The 13,924-nt window shown below is 37.5% G+C and overlaps 1 protein-coding gene across 3 annotated transcripts in view; it reads right to left on the minus strand.

Annotated features, from left to right (window-relative positions):
* LOC150074973 (uncharacterized) overlaps positions 1-13,924 on the minus strand; it is a 763,849-nt gene that overhangs the window by 484,261 nt on the left and 265,664 nt on the right. For all 3 annotated transcript variants that reach the window (XM_090388939.1, XM_090388938.1, XM_090388937.1), the window contains exon 5: positions 10,126-10,270. In XM_090388939.1, coding sequence (XP_090245065.1) covers positions 10,126-10,270 — 145 coding nt within the window. The remainder of the gene's footprint in view (positions 1-10,125; positions 10,271-13,924) is intronic.

Here is a 13,924-nt window from a genome sequence, read left to right on the forward strand (position 1 = left end):
TTACTGAGGTAATCCTTCCCCATGTGCATCTGTTTCGAGGTGCAATTGCACACTATTTTACTGAGGTAATCCTTCCCCATGTGCATCTGTTTCGAGGTGCAATTGCAGTAGTATACTATCATTGCTATGGGTACGACCAGGCTGCCATGCATGGAAACTGAACTTGGCCTGTTACAACGTAAGATCGCTCATCGGTGAAGACAGGATATTAAAGCTGGAAAAGGAACTAGAAAATGTGAATTGGAATATCATCTGTTTGGCTGAAACAAGAAGAAGAAATGAATCACTTATAAGTTTATCAAGTGGAAATCTGCTGTACACCAATGGAAACAGTGAAAGGAGTGAAGGTGGAGTTGGATTTCTGGTCCATAAAGATATAAAAAACAACATTTTGGAATTCAAAAGTACCGTATTTTCCGGTTTATAACACGCAGTTTTTTTTTGCAAAGAAATACTCGGAAAATCACTCTGCGTCTTATATGATCAATGTCAGATTAGGTCTAAAGACAACCGGCAATGCAATTTCGATGACGCAGTGCCAGTAAACTGAGTTCTGAAAACTTCCCTTTGAAATTCACACAAATTTTACTTAAGATTTATCTGTTGAAATATATTTTTATCGATTATCAGTGGTTACAATCTATGGCAACAATACATACCAGTATCTGTTTTTTCATGGAAAATTTGTTGAAATCTGCATGATATGAATATCACAATCAGACTTTGTTTCATTTTCCCATGTGTTTGCTTCCTCTATAATATGACACGCTTTTATGGACGATGGTGACATTGAATATCTTGAATATTATGATGATTTCAGTAAAGGCTTTTAAGGGTTTAATGATAAATGAAAATGTCAGACATTTCATAAGCTTTAGAACAAATAAATATTTTTAAAAATTTCTTGTGTTTTATGAATTGAATAAAAATTCCATGTTGTAAATCCATTTAATAAAAAAAATAAATTTAACTCCATTTAATTTATTTTTAATACCTACCCCCTGATTACGTCCCGTATCATGCCATGTCGCCATATTTGTTTACATCAGTCGGTAAAAGATCGCTTCTTAGTTTCACCATAAACAGTCTCGAAGGATAACAGAATGGTTATTATTTTTTCCAAAATATGTGACCAAAAATATGTGCGTCTTGTATGCCCGTGCGTCTTATAAACCAGAAAATACGGTACATCACCAAGGGTGTCAAGACTAATACTCAAGATTTCTAAGAGGTACAAGCTAAAGGTATAAGATTTCTAAGAGGTACAAGCTTCATCATCATCGAGCCATGATGATGAAGAGGTTGTAGAAATGTACACCAAATTGAGTCTTCCAGATGAGCAGAAAACTCACTACAATATTATTATGGGGGACTTCAATGCTAAGGTTGGAAAAAGACAAAACAGCGCAGAAAGGGGAACTATAGGAAATTTTGGAATTGGTGAAAGAAATGAAAGAGGTGAAAGACTTATGGAATTAGCAGAATCTCAAGAATTGTCAGTAATGAACACTTTTTTCAAGAAAAGGGTGAACAGAAAGTGAACATGGAAGAGTCCAAATGGATTAACTACTAATGAAATCGACTTCATTCTCACTACCAGAAGATATATTATGAATGATGTTACCGTCCTAAATAAGGTAAATGTTGGAAGTGATCACAGAATGGTAAGATGTATACTTGATATAGATGTAGGAAAGGAATGGAAAAAAACTCACTTGAGTAAATAATACAGTCTTTGAGAAAACATAAGAGGAGAAAAAGCAGTATGTACTGGAACTTAAGAACAAGTTTGAGCTTCTGCAGACTGCTCAGGACCAAGATATCGACAAGGAATATTACAACTTTCTGAAAGTGATAAAGCCCAAGAAACCTATAGGAAAAAAGAACTCCAAAGAAGAAAAATTAGTCAAGAAACACTTGTTAGGATGAACCGAAGGCGACAAGATAAACACTGACAAGGAGAAAATTGAGTATATTGAGTTAGGCAAAGCCATTAGAAAGAGGCTCAGAGAGGACATAAGAAGATTTAACACAAGCAAAGAAGAACAAGCATTAAGAGAAAACAAAGGATTTAAATCAGCAGACATGAGCAATAATACAGAAAGGCAAACTGAAGAATAGCAATGGTGTACTTATAAATAGCAGAGAAGTCATAATTCAAATAGCTGAAGACTACTATAGAGAATTATACAAGGAGTGAGGGTATGATGCCAACAGTGGGGAAGATGGATCGCAAATTAGCAACACATACAACATGCCCGATATTCTTCCTGATGAGGTAGAACAGGCGCTGAAAAAAATTAAGAATCAGGAAGCCCCGGGGAGGAAAGATGAAGTTACTGAAGATTTGTTAAAATTGGGAGGAAGAGACATTAGCATTAGCATTAGCATTAGTAGAGGCATTTGATGCAAGAAAGCAAGCTTATGCAGCATCAGCCAAAAAAAAAAAAAAAAAAAAAAAAAAAAAAGTAACATAAATAAATAAAAATAACCACTTCCACTTCACCCCTCTGTTCGTTCGAAATACCTGTCCAGCTGAGCCTTAAACTTATTTAGGCTATCAACTTCCACGACAGGGGATGGAAGTCTGTTCCACCCACCAACCACCCGCTGGCTAAAGGCAAATTTCCGCACATCTATCCTACATCTGTCTTTCCTCAATTTGAATTTATGCCCTCTCAGGTGATTTTTCTGAGCTAGAGGAAGAATCCCATCAGGCATTGAGCATGCTCAAACCATTCAAGGCTTTGTACACCTCTATCAGATCACCCCGCTGGTGCCTAGTTTCCAGACACTGTAATTTGCAAAACTTAAGCCTTTCTTCGTAAGAGAACCCCTTTGTCCCATTCACCAATCTAGTTGCCCTTCTCTGTACTCGTTCCAGCAGCTCTACATCCTTCCTGAAATGAGGCCTCCAGGCCTGTATACAGTACTCTAGGTGTGGCCTGACCATTGCCTTATACAAGGGAATAATCACCTCCTTATCCCTGCTAGAAAAATTCCTATATATCATTGACAATACACCATGAGCTACTCTCGCAGCTCGTCTGCACTGCTCAGAGAACTTCATATCTGCCTGCACCACCACCCCCAGGTCCCTTTCATTCTCTACCACTGTCAGTGTAGTACCACAGAGTTGATACGTTGCTCTGGGGTTGCTGTTTCCCATATGTAGTACTTTACATTTGTCAATGTTAAACTTCATTTGCCACCTCGAAGCCCATCTGCTCAACCTTTCCAAATCCTGTTGCAGCAGCATAGTGTCAGTAGTGTCCTTGACAACCCTGCCAACCTTCGTATCGTCTGCAAACTTGGACATTAAGCCTGATATACCATCATCAATATCATTTATAAATACAGAAAACAATAAAGGCCCCAATACTGAACCCTGAGGGACTCCACTAATAACATTAGTCCACGATGAGCAGTGTCCATTGATTACCACTCTCTGTCTTCTCCCCCTCAACCACCCCTTTATCCATAGCAGCAACTTGCCTCCAATGCCACACTGCTCCAATTTGTGCAGCAGTCTTCCATGTGCAACAGTATCAAAAGCCTTTCTAAGATCCAAGTATATAATATCAAAGTTATTCCCTGCATCCAGTTCTTGTGTGACTGCATCATAGTATCCAATCAAATTGGTCAGGCAAGACTTCCCCTTAACAAAACCATGCTGTGTCCTAGCTATAACTGAAGTCTTGTCTAGATGATCCTGCAGTGCTTCTTTCACCAGTGCCTCCATTAATTTTCCGGGAACAGAAGTTAAACTCACAGGTCTATAATTACTTGTGTCAGCCTTTGATCCCCCTTTGTGAATTGGGGTCACATTTGCACATCTCCAGTCAATGGGTACCTCCCCTGAGTCCAAGGAAGCTCTCATAATTATGGCTAAGGGTTTGCTTACCTCCTTTGCTGCCTCCTTTAATATAACTGGATAGATCCCATCCACCCCAGGTGCCTTTCTTGTGTTTATCTTCAACAATTTCTCCTCCACTTTGCTCTCAGTTATTACAAGATTCTCTAGCTTACTGCTAGAGTTGAATACACCTCTGGCATTCCCCTCGCTGAATAACTCCTCGTGTGTGAATGTCGATGCAAAATATTCATTTAGTTTGTTAGCTACCCGAGCAGGGTCATCAACAGTTGACCCATCGATCTCAAGTGGACCAATCTGATTCATCCCCTTCCTTCTAGAGTTTACATAAGTAAAGAACTCTTTGCTGTTTTTCTTCGCATCCCTTGCCAAGGATCTCTCGTAATCTGCCTTCGCCTGCCTAACCTCCTTTGTAACTTGGTTACAGATCAACTTGTATCTATCATAGGCATCCGTGTCACGTGTTAATTTGTATGTATCCCATGCATTTTTCTTCTCTGCCATATGCCTCATTAGTTCATCTGACAACCATTTAGGCCTAAACCTTGAACAATATTTCTTAGTTGGTATGTAAAGCCTAGTAGCTTCCACGATAAGTTCTTTGAATGCTTCCCATTTTGAATTTGCTGTTGGCAATATCATCAGTTGATCCCACTGTATAGAATTTAAATACTGTCTCAGTCCATTGTAGTCGCCTTTACGAAAGCAATACCCCTTCCCTTTACCCCTAATGGTAGTTACCTCTTTGAGTAACTCCCACTTCAGCACACTGTGATCACTGCCACCAAGTGGTTCATTTATCTGCAGATTCTTAATGCATGAAGAATATAATGAAGAACATAATAATGAAGAACAGAATATAATGAAGAGCATGAAGAACATAATACAAAAACTAGCAAGATTCTTCACAAAATGCATCAGAAAAGATGTGACGCCTAAGGAGTAGAATAATACAATCATAGTTTTGCTGCATAAGAAAGGAGACAAATCAGAAATTGGAAATTATAGACCAATTACCTTCTTAACCCACATCTACAAGTTGTTCACAAGGGTCATTACTAACAGATTAGAAAGAATACTTGATGAGAATTAACCGAAAGAGCAAGCTGGCTTTAGGACAGGATTCTCAACTACGGATCACCTTCACGTAATATCACAGCTAATGGAGAAAGCAAATGAATATAAAACACCATTATGCCTGTCATTTTTGATTATGAAAAGGCATTTGAAAGACAAGACTGGAAAGACAAGACATAGATACCCCCATATATTATTATTATTATTATTATTAATACCCATATGGTGCAAGGAAGCCTGAGGCTTATGCTGCACCAGGAAAAAAAAAAAAAATTTCCAAGTTACCCTGAGAGAAAGAGAGAATTATTATTATTATTAATACCCATATGGTGCAAGGAAGCCTTATGAGGCTTATGATGCACCAGGGAAAAAAAAAAAAAAAAATTTCCAAGTTACCCTGAGAGAAAGAGAGAATTATTATTATTATTAATGCCCTTATGATTTTGAAGAAAATATATGAGAAAGCTACCTCCTTTATTAGATTACACAAAGGTAGCAGCAAATTTAAAATTGAGAAAGGAGTTCGACAAGGAGACACAATATCACTGAAGCTGTTTACTGCTACCCTTGAGGAAGCTTTCAGAAGATTAGACTGGTCCCAGAAAGGAGTCAATGTGAATGGAGAGTACCTAAACCATTTACAGATAACATTGTGGTCATAAGCCAAGATCCCAAAGAATTAGAGGAAAACCTTAAATCAGTTATGCACAGTTAGTAAGGATTTTGGACTAAAGATGAATACGACTAAAACAAAATAATGATAAACAAGTATGCCACAGAGAGGGACATAATGACTGAAGGAGCAGTAATTGAAAAGGTGGAGTCATATGCTTATCTGGAACAAGTTATTGGCTGTAATAATGATAAATAGCTGGAAGTCAAGAGAAGAATAAATTTTGGACGGATAGCATTCAGGAAAATTAGTCACATACTGAAGAGCAATATCGCCGTTTGACTGAAACGTGAAAAAATGAACCAATATATACTCCCCACCATGACTTATGGAAGTAAAACTTGGGCAGTCACCAAAAGAATGGAAGAGAAGCTGAGAACTACACAGCAAAGAATGGAATGAATTATATTGGCAACCAGACTGTTAGATAAACACATGGATTAGGCAGCAAACTCAAGTAAAGGACATCCTTATCAAAACTAAAGAACTAAAATGGTCTTGGGCAGGACTCATAGCTCGAAGCCATGATGACAGATGGAATAAGATAATAACAGAATGGTACCCAAGAGGACCTAGAAGAAAACCTGGAAGACAAAGGCGGAGATGGACAGATGAAATTCATGAGTTTGTTGGTAGTAAATGGATGACCATTGCAAAAAACAGAAGGCACTGGAAAGTTGCTGGAGAGGCCTTCATCCTAAAGTGGATTGAAAATGTCTGATGATGACGATGATGATGACTATCATTACAACCATTAACAACCCTGCCAAACCTCATAACATTTGAAAACTTAAGACATTAATCCTTCATCAATAATCATTAATTCTTCATCATAAATCCTTCATTGATAAATAAAGAAAACAACACTGGGCCCAACACAGAACCCTGGAGGACTCCCCTAATAACATTAGTCCACAAAGAACAGTGTCTATTGATTACCAATCTCTGTCTCCCACTCAACAAGCCTTTTATCCATTGCAGCAACCTGCCCTTAATGGCATATTGCTCCAAATTGTACAGTGCAACAGTATCAAAAGCTTTCCTAAAATTCAAGTATACGATATCAAAATTATTTTCTCCATCTAACTCTTTTGTGACCACATCAGAGTATCCAATCTAATTGGTCAGGCAAGATATCTCACTTTAAAAACACATGCTGTACTTGAACTAGAACTGAAGTCTTTTCTAAAATACAGTTCAGGGTTTAGCCCAAAATGGATGTCATATGAATTAAAGAGGCTCGTGGCAGAGAAGAATGTATGGGATGCATATAGAACATCAGGTGACACAGAAGCCTATGGCAGGTATAAACTAGTCTGTAATCAAGTAACAAAGGAGGTTAGGCAAGCGAAGGCAGATTACGAGAAATTTTTGGCAAAGGATGCAAAGAAAAACAGCAAAGAGTTCTTTACCTTTGTATGTAAACTCTAGAAGAAAAAGGATGAATCACATGGTTCAACTGTTGATGATCCTACTCGTTGGCTGCCAAACTGAATGAGTATTTTGTCTCTACAGTCACGCATCAGGAGTCATTCAATGCCAGAAGTTTATCAAATGCTAACAGGGAGCTAAGGGATTTTGCAATAACTTAGAGCAAAGTGGAGGAGAAATTGTTGAAGTTAAACAAAAGGAAGGCATCAAGGATGGACAGGATCTATCCAGTTATATTAAAGAAGTCAGCAAAGGAAGTAAGCAAACCCTTAACTATAATTATGAGAGCTTCCTTGGACTCAGGTGAGGTCCCCATGGACTGGAGGTGTGCGCAAATGTATCAACAAATCACAAAGGGAGTTCAAAAGGTGACACAAGTAACTACAGACTTATATTTGTGTTCCGGGAAAAATAATGGAATCACTGGTTAAAGAAGAATTGCAGGATCATCTCAACAAGGCTGCAATAATAGTTAAGACACAGGATGGGTTTGTTAAAGGGAGGTCTTCTCGGACCAATCTGATTGGATACTATGATGTGGCCACAAAAGAACTGAATGCCAAAAATAATTTTGATATCATATACTTCGATTTCAGGAAAGCTTTCAATACTGTTGCACATGGAAGACTGCTGTACAAATTGGAGAGGTACGGCATTAAGGGTAAGTTGCTACAATAGATAAAGGGATGGTTGAGTGGAAGATGACAGAGAGTGGAAATCAATGGACACTTCTCTTTATGGACAAATGTTGTTAGTGGAGTTCCCCAGGGTTTGGTGTTAGGCCCATTGTTGTTTTGTATATTTATCAATGATATTGATGAAGGTATATCAGGTTTAATGTCCAAGTTTGCAGATGATACAAAGGTTGGCAGGGTTGTTAACAACAGTAAAGACAGTATGCCACTCCAACTGGATCTACGTAAGTTGGGAAAATGGGCTGGGAAGTGGCAACTGAAGTTTAACATTGACAAATGCAAAGTACTGCATATGGTAACCAAACGGAAACGTACCAACTGTGTGGTACTACACTCAGAAAGTAAAAAAGACTTGGAAGGGGGGGGGGAGTGAAAAAGACTCAGAGGTAATTGTGCAGTCAAACATGAAGTTCGCTGAGCAGTGCAGACGGGCTGCCATGGAAGGTGATGGAGTCTTTTCAATGATATACAGGAATTTTGCTAGCAGGGACAAGGAGATGATTATCCTGTAATACAACGCAATGGTCAAGCCACACCAGGTCTGGAAGCCTCATTTTAGGAAGGATGTAGAGTTGCTAGAACGAGTACAAAGAAGGGCAACAAGATTAGTGAGGGGAACAAAAGGCTTAAGTTCTGCAAATTGCACCGCCTGGACAGTAGGTTATTTATTTATTTTGGTTTTTATTTATTTTTTTTTTTTTAGGAGCATTAGAAATTAAGGCCATATTGCTCCAGAGATATGTGGTGGTCATTGCCTGACCTTTTCGCATCCTCCGTATTTGGTGGGCACGGGCTCGAACCCCGGTCTAATCAAATCAAGAAGCATTTGCTACGCACTGCTGCTCCTGCCCACCTGGCTACGGAGGCGCCTCTGGAGAGTAGGCACCTGTGAGGTGATCTGATTGAGGTGTATAAGGCCTTGAATAGGTTGAGCAAACTGAATGCTGATGGGATTCTTCCTCTTGCTCAGACTAAGAACCTGATGGGGAGCACAGTTTAAAATTGAGGAAAGATAGTTGTAGAATAGATGTGTGGAAATTTGCCTTTAGCCAGCGAGTAGTTGATTGGTGGAACAGGCTTCTATCTTTTGTTGTGGAAGCTAATAGCCTAATAAATTTAAGGCTGAGCTGGACAGGCATTTGGAACGAATGGAGGGGAGAAATGAGAGCATTTTTTTTGACTGATGCTGCATAAGCTTGCTTTCTTGCATCGTATGCCTCTACTAATGCTAAATGATCCTACAATGCTTCTTTAATCAGTGACTCCATTAATTTCCCCAGAACAGAAGTCAGTATTAGCATTAGTAGACATATACAATGCAAGAAAGCAAGCTTATACAGTATCAGCAAAAAAAAAAAAAAAAACCCCATTTCACCCATCCATTCACTTCAAACATTTATCCACTTCCTCCTCGAATTTATTTAAACTATCAACTTCTGCGACAGATGGAAGTTTGTTCCAGCACTGAACTACCCACTGGCTAAAGGCAAATTTCTACATCTGCCAACTGTACCCCAATTTCGGTTTATGCCCCCTCAGTTTTGTATTCCGAGTAAGAAGAATCTCATTAGTATTGAGCCTGCTCAATCCATTGACCTTAATCAGATCACCTGGCAGGTGTCTTTTCTCAAGATGTTGCAATTTGCAGAACTTAAGCCTTTCTTCATGAAAGCACCCCTTTGTTCTCCTCACCAGCCTTGTTGCCATTCTCTATACTCATTCTAACTCTACATCCTTCTTAAAATTAAGCTTCCAGACCTATACGCAGTACTCTGGCAGGCTGTCTGCATCACTCATAAAACTTCAGGTCTCTTTCATTCTCCACTACCCTGAGGGTAACACCACCCAGTTGGTACATTTCTCTTGCATTACTGCTACCCATATATAATGTGCAACTGATTAAAACAATTTGGTAAAAGAGGAACTCAGAGCAATGCCTAGGGAAAACAAATCCAACTCCTCACAGGTTTCTTTTAATTGTGTTGTTGATAAGCCATGCTAAGCCAACCCAGCGTCATGCTTTTTAAAATGATGTAGATAGTTCTACCTACAAAGACTCTGTCAGAGAACCATATTACAGACAACCATGTTACAGATCTCTCTCTCTCTCTCTCTCTCTCTCTCTCGTTACATTTGTAACAAGCAATAATACCCACCCACAAAATTAGGAAAATTAGTGCACCAATTTTATGAAAAGATAATTGTTTATCAATTTATAACCGATTAAGATTTGTACATTTGCGCATATTTTCAAATAAATTCTAAATGAGTAAATTTCAATGATGAACAGACAATTTTCATATAAACAGAGCAGAGTTTATTGCAGCGGGTCAAAATTTAAAAAATTATGGGAAGATGAAGTGTGGCATACTTACTGCACAGTTCTGAATATCCATATTTGCCAGATTGTCAGCTAATACTGCACAAGATTCTTTCTGTCCCCAGTGGGCTGCAGCATGCAGTGGTGTCCATCCATCATTATCCTGAACATTAAGATCTGCCCCAGCTTGGATAAGCAAGCTTTAAAAAAGTATTAAAATACTACTATACAATATATATGTCATTAGAAATGTAAGGAATATCATTGATACTTTTATCTTTTACTTCTCTCTTAAACTGTGTAAATCTAATCTAAATATTAACTATCCTTTGGTAAGCAATGCAACACAGTACTCCACAAAAGAGTTGGGCAAAATTTATTCAAAATAATGAATAAGAATAAAAAGTGCATATTTTATGCACAAATAAAAAATAATTTTGCTATTCAAAATGAAACTAAGGCTGCTATGAAAAATAAATTACAGGCAATTCCCGACTTTACAAGTTAATTCCTTCCTAGCACATGCTAGTAAAGCGAAAACTAGTAAAGCGGAATTTATTTCCCACAGACATAATGTTAAAAATAGAGGTTACGTTATCAACAATGAAATTAGTTAGCTGATTAGTTTATGTTTAAACAATGATTGATTTATCCAAAGCACTTAAAACGTAGCTGTAAAATCAAGCAAATTATAAAAATAGAGAAATTATTTATAACTTACAAATGTTAGAGAATGTTTATTCTTCACCATCATCATCGACTAAATGCACACTCATTATTGGCTCGGTACTCATTGGTTTGTTGCACAAGGAGTTGTCGCCTTCAGAAATGCTTAAATAGGCATTTATTTCCAAGATAATCTTCTCTTTTCTTTATAAATTTCAATAGCATTATTAAACATTTTTTAATGGAACACAAATTGCGACTTACAAAATTACCAAGTTTACGAAGCTTTAGGGAAAAAAAAAGGAATGAAGAGAAGATTCTGAAAATTTATTTATTTATTTTTTTTTTTTTTATGAGAACTCCAAACACGAAAGGTATCAAACCTATAGTACTTAGTACCGTGCATGGGTTGAAGGAGCAGTATGGGGAGAGGGATGCCGGAAACTTTGCTCTAGAGACTAAACATGGGTTTCCCCACTTCAAGCCTCCAATAAGCAAAGTGGTGGTATTTCACCGGTTGATGAAAGTCATCTACCACCTGAATATAGCTGTTATTGCTATGGTTAAAGGGATGGTTGAGTGGAAGAGGACAGAAAGTGGTCATCAATGGGCACTGCTCTTCATGAGCTAATGTTGTTAGCAGAGTCCCCCCCCCCAAGGTTCAGAAAAGCCCAATAAACAGGCAAGTGCAAATTGTTTTTATTGTTTTATAGTTGTGAACTCCAGAAATGTGCTTTAGTAAAAATAACATCGAGCTTACTACCCGTTTATAATGGCTTGCAAGTAACAGAATAAACTGGCAAATGCAATTTGTTTTTATTGTTTTATAGTTGTGAACTCCAGAAATGAGCTTTAGTAAAATATCACAAAGCTGTTCAAAATTGGCTCTTATAACAGAAAATATGATAACGACGAAAGTGCAGTGCATTTTAATGATTTGAATTGGTAACTAATACAATTTACATGATATAGAGAACATTTCATATTCCGAGGTCGTGGAACAAATTACTAAAAAACAATGTGGTACTGGGTTCATATTATGATATTTTCATGATATGATGGTATTTATATTAAACACGTTTCATGGAACAGATAAATATCGTCAAGCAAGATACACTGTATTGCTACATGAAATGCAATGTTTAACGTTAATTTTTTTGCAATTAACGTTCATATTTTAGATTTCGTTGATACTCGATACATGAAAAAAAAACAAAAAAAAAAACTCAAACCTGGGAACAGCCTGTACTTATTCTTATTCAAATAATAATGAATTTGACTTTCTTAATTCTAACTTATGAATAAATTTTTAATTCAATACATATTAAAAAAGTTATTATTTGCATCATACAAATGTAGTTTTATTTGCAGTGTTATTGAAAATAATTATTTAACTGGCATAACCAACTAAAACAAGGAAAATATTTGGAAAACCAATGAAGCCTAGAGATCAAGCATGGAGATACAGAAGTACATATGTTCTAGTGATTACTAATTATGATGATATTGAAAGTCTGAAAAAAGTACAGTATTAAGATTTGTCTATATATATAGATAGGCATATCGTCAGAAAGTTTTACCTTTCGAGCATCGTTGCCAGAATTAACTCTCCAGCTGATAAGAACACCGCTGCGGGAGTTGAGGGCTGTGGAGATTTAGGAGTTTTTTCCAACACACCACAAAATTTCTCTGCAGCTGCAGAATTGTCACTGGCAACTTCACCACATACTTTAATGATTTAGAAACCAGCACGGTGCTTGAACCTATTAAACCACCCATTGCTTGCCACGAACTTGGCTTGGAGTTTGCCGTACTGATCCTTAATATATTCATATATAGTTCTTGCCTTTGCTTGAATGGCCATTGGATTCAGAGGTACCTGCTTCTGAATCTGATTTTCCATCCGTATTATTAATAGCTTTTCCATCTTCGATATAGCACCGGCATGCTATTTTGTGATCACTGTTGATCTTAAATATGTTGATCCTTTAACGTGTTCTTTTATACGTGCACTGTCCCTTAAAATAGTATTCACTGTTCAAGCAGCGAGACCTAATTCCATGCAGTAGATGACAAACTTTGTCCTGCTTCGAAATTCTTAATTAATCCTCTTCATTTCTAAATTAATTTTGTTTCGTTTCCTATCACTGCCAGCACTTGCACTTTCTGTTGGTCCCTTTCCGTTCACCATTATAATAAGTAAACAGAAATGAAGAGAAGATTCTGAAAATTTGTTTTTTATATGATTGAAGATTTCAGTGAAGGGGAACACATTTCATCATAATACCATAATGTCAAAACCCACAGAATCCATTTATCAGTATTATCGCAAAAGCAATAAGATCGAGTTTGCTACCCGTTTATAATAGATTGCGCTAGCAGAAAAGCCCAATAAACTGTAAAGTGCATATTGTTTTATGGTAGTGACCTCTAGAAATGTATTTTAGAAAAATATCACAAAGGCGTTCAAAATTGATTCTTATAACGGAACATATGATAACGAAAGTGTATGGCAATTTCAACTGTAAAAATTACCTTTAAGAGAGATAAACAGCCAAGTTACAAAGCGAAAATTTCAACTTCTAAAGTCTTGGAACGAATTACCAAAAAAAGAAAAAAACTGTGTTACTGATTTCACATTACAATATTTTCACGATACCTCCATTTATTCCTATGGAATGCAAAATATATTTCCACGATTATTTTAACTTTACACTGGCCAGCAAAAACTTACGTAAAGTCGAACTTCTGTAAATTCAGTATTATGTAAGCCGTGGAGTGGCTGTATTGCAGCAGTAACCCCAAAGTAACGTATCAGCTGTTGGTTATTTGTTATTTTTGGTTTATAAGAGCATTAGCAACTAAGGCCATATTGCACCGCGGATATACAGTGGTCATTTACTGACCTTTCTGCATCCTCCGTATTTGGTCGTCACAGGCTCGAACCCTGGTCTAATCAAGAAGCATGTGCAACGCACTGCTGCTCCTCCCCACCTGGCTACGGAAGCACCACCAGCTGCTGGTGCTACAACCAGGGTGGTAGAGAATGAAAAAGACCTGGGGGTAACTGTGCAGTCAGATATGAAGTTTTCTGAGCAGTGCAGACAGTCTGCAAAAGTAACTCAGTGTCTTGTCAATGATATACAAGAATTTTTCTAGCAGGGATCAGTAGGTGATTATCCCCTTGT

Source organism: Mastigoproctus giganteus, chromosome 14 (assembly GCF_048544385.1).
Source record: "Mastigoproctus giganteus isolate SK-2022 chromosome 14, ASM4854438v1, whole genome shotgun sequence".
Classification (NCBI taxonomy): Eukaryota; Metazoa; Arthropoda; class Arachnida; order Uropygi; family Thelyphonidae; genus Mastigoproctus; species Mastigoproctus giganteus.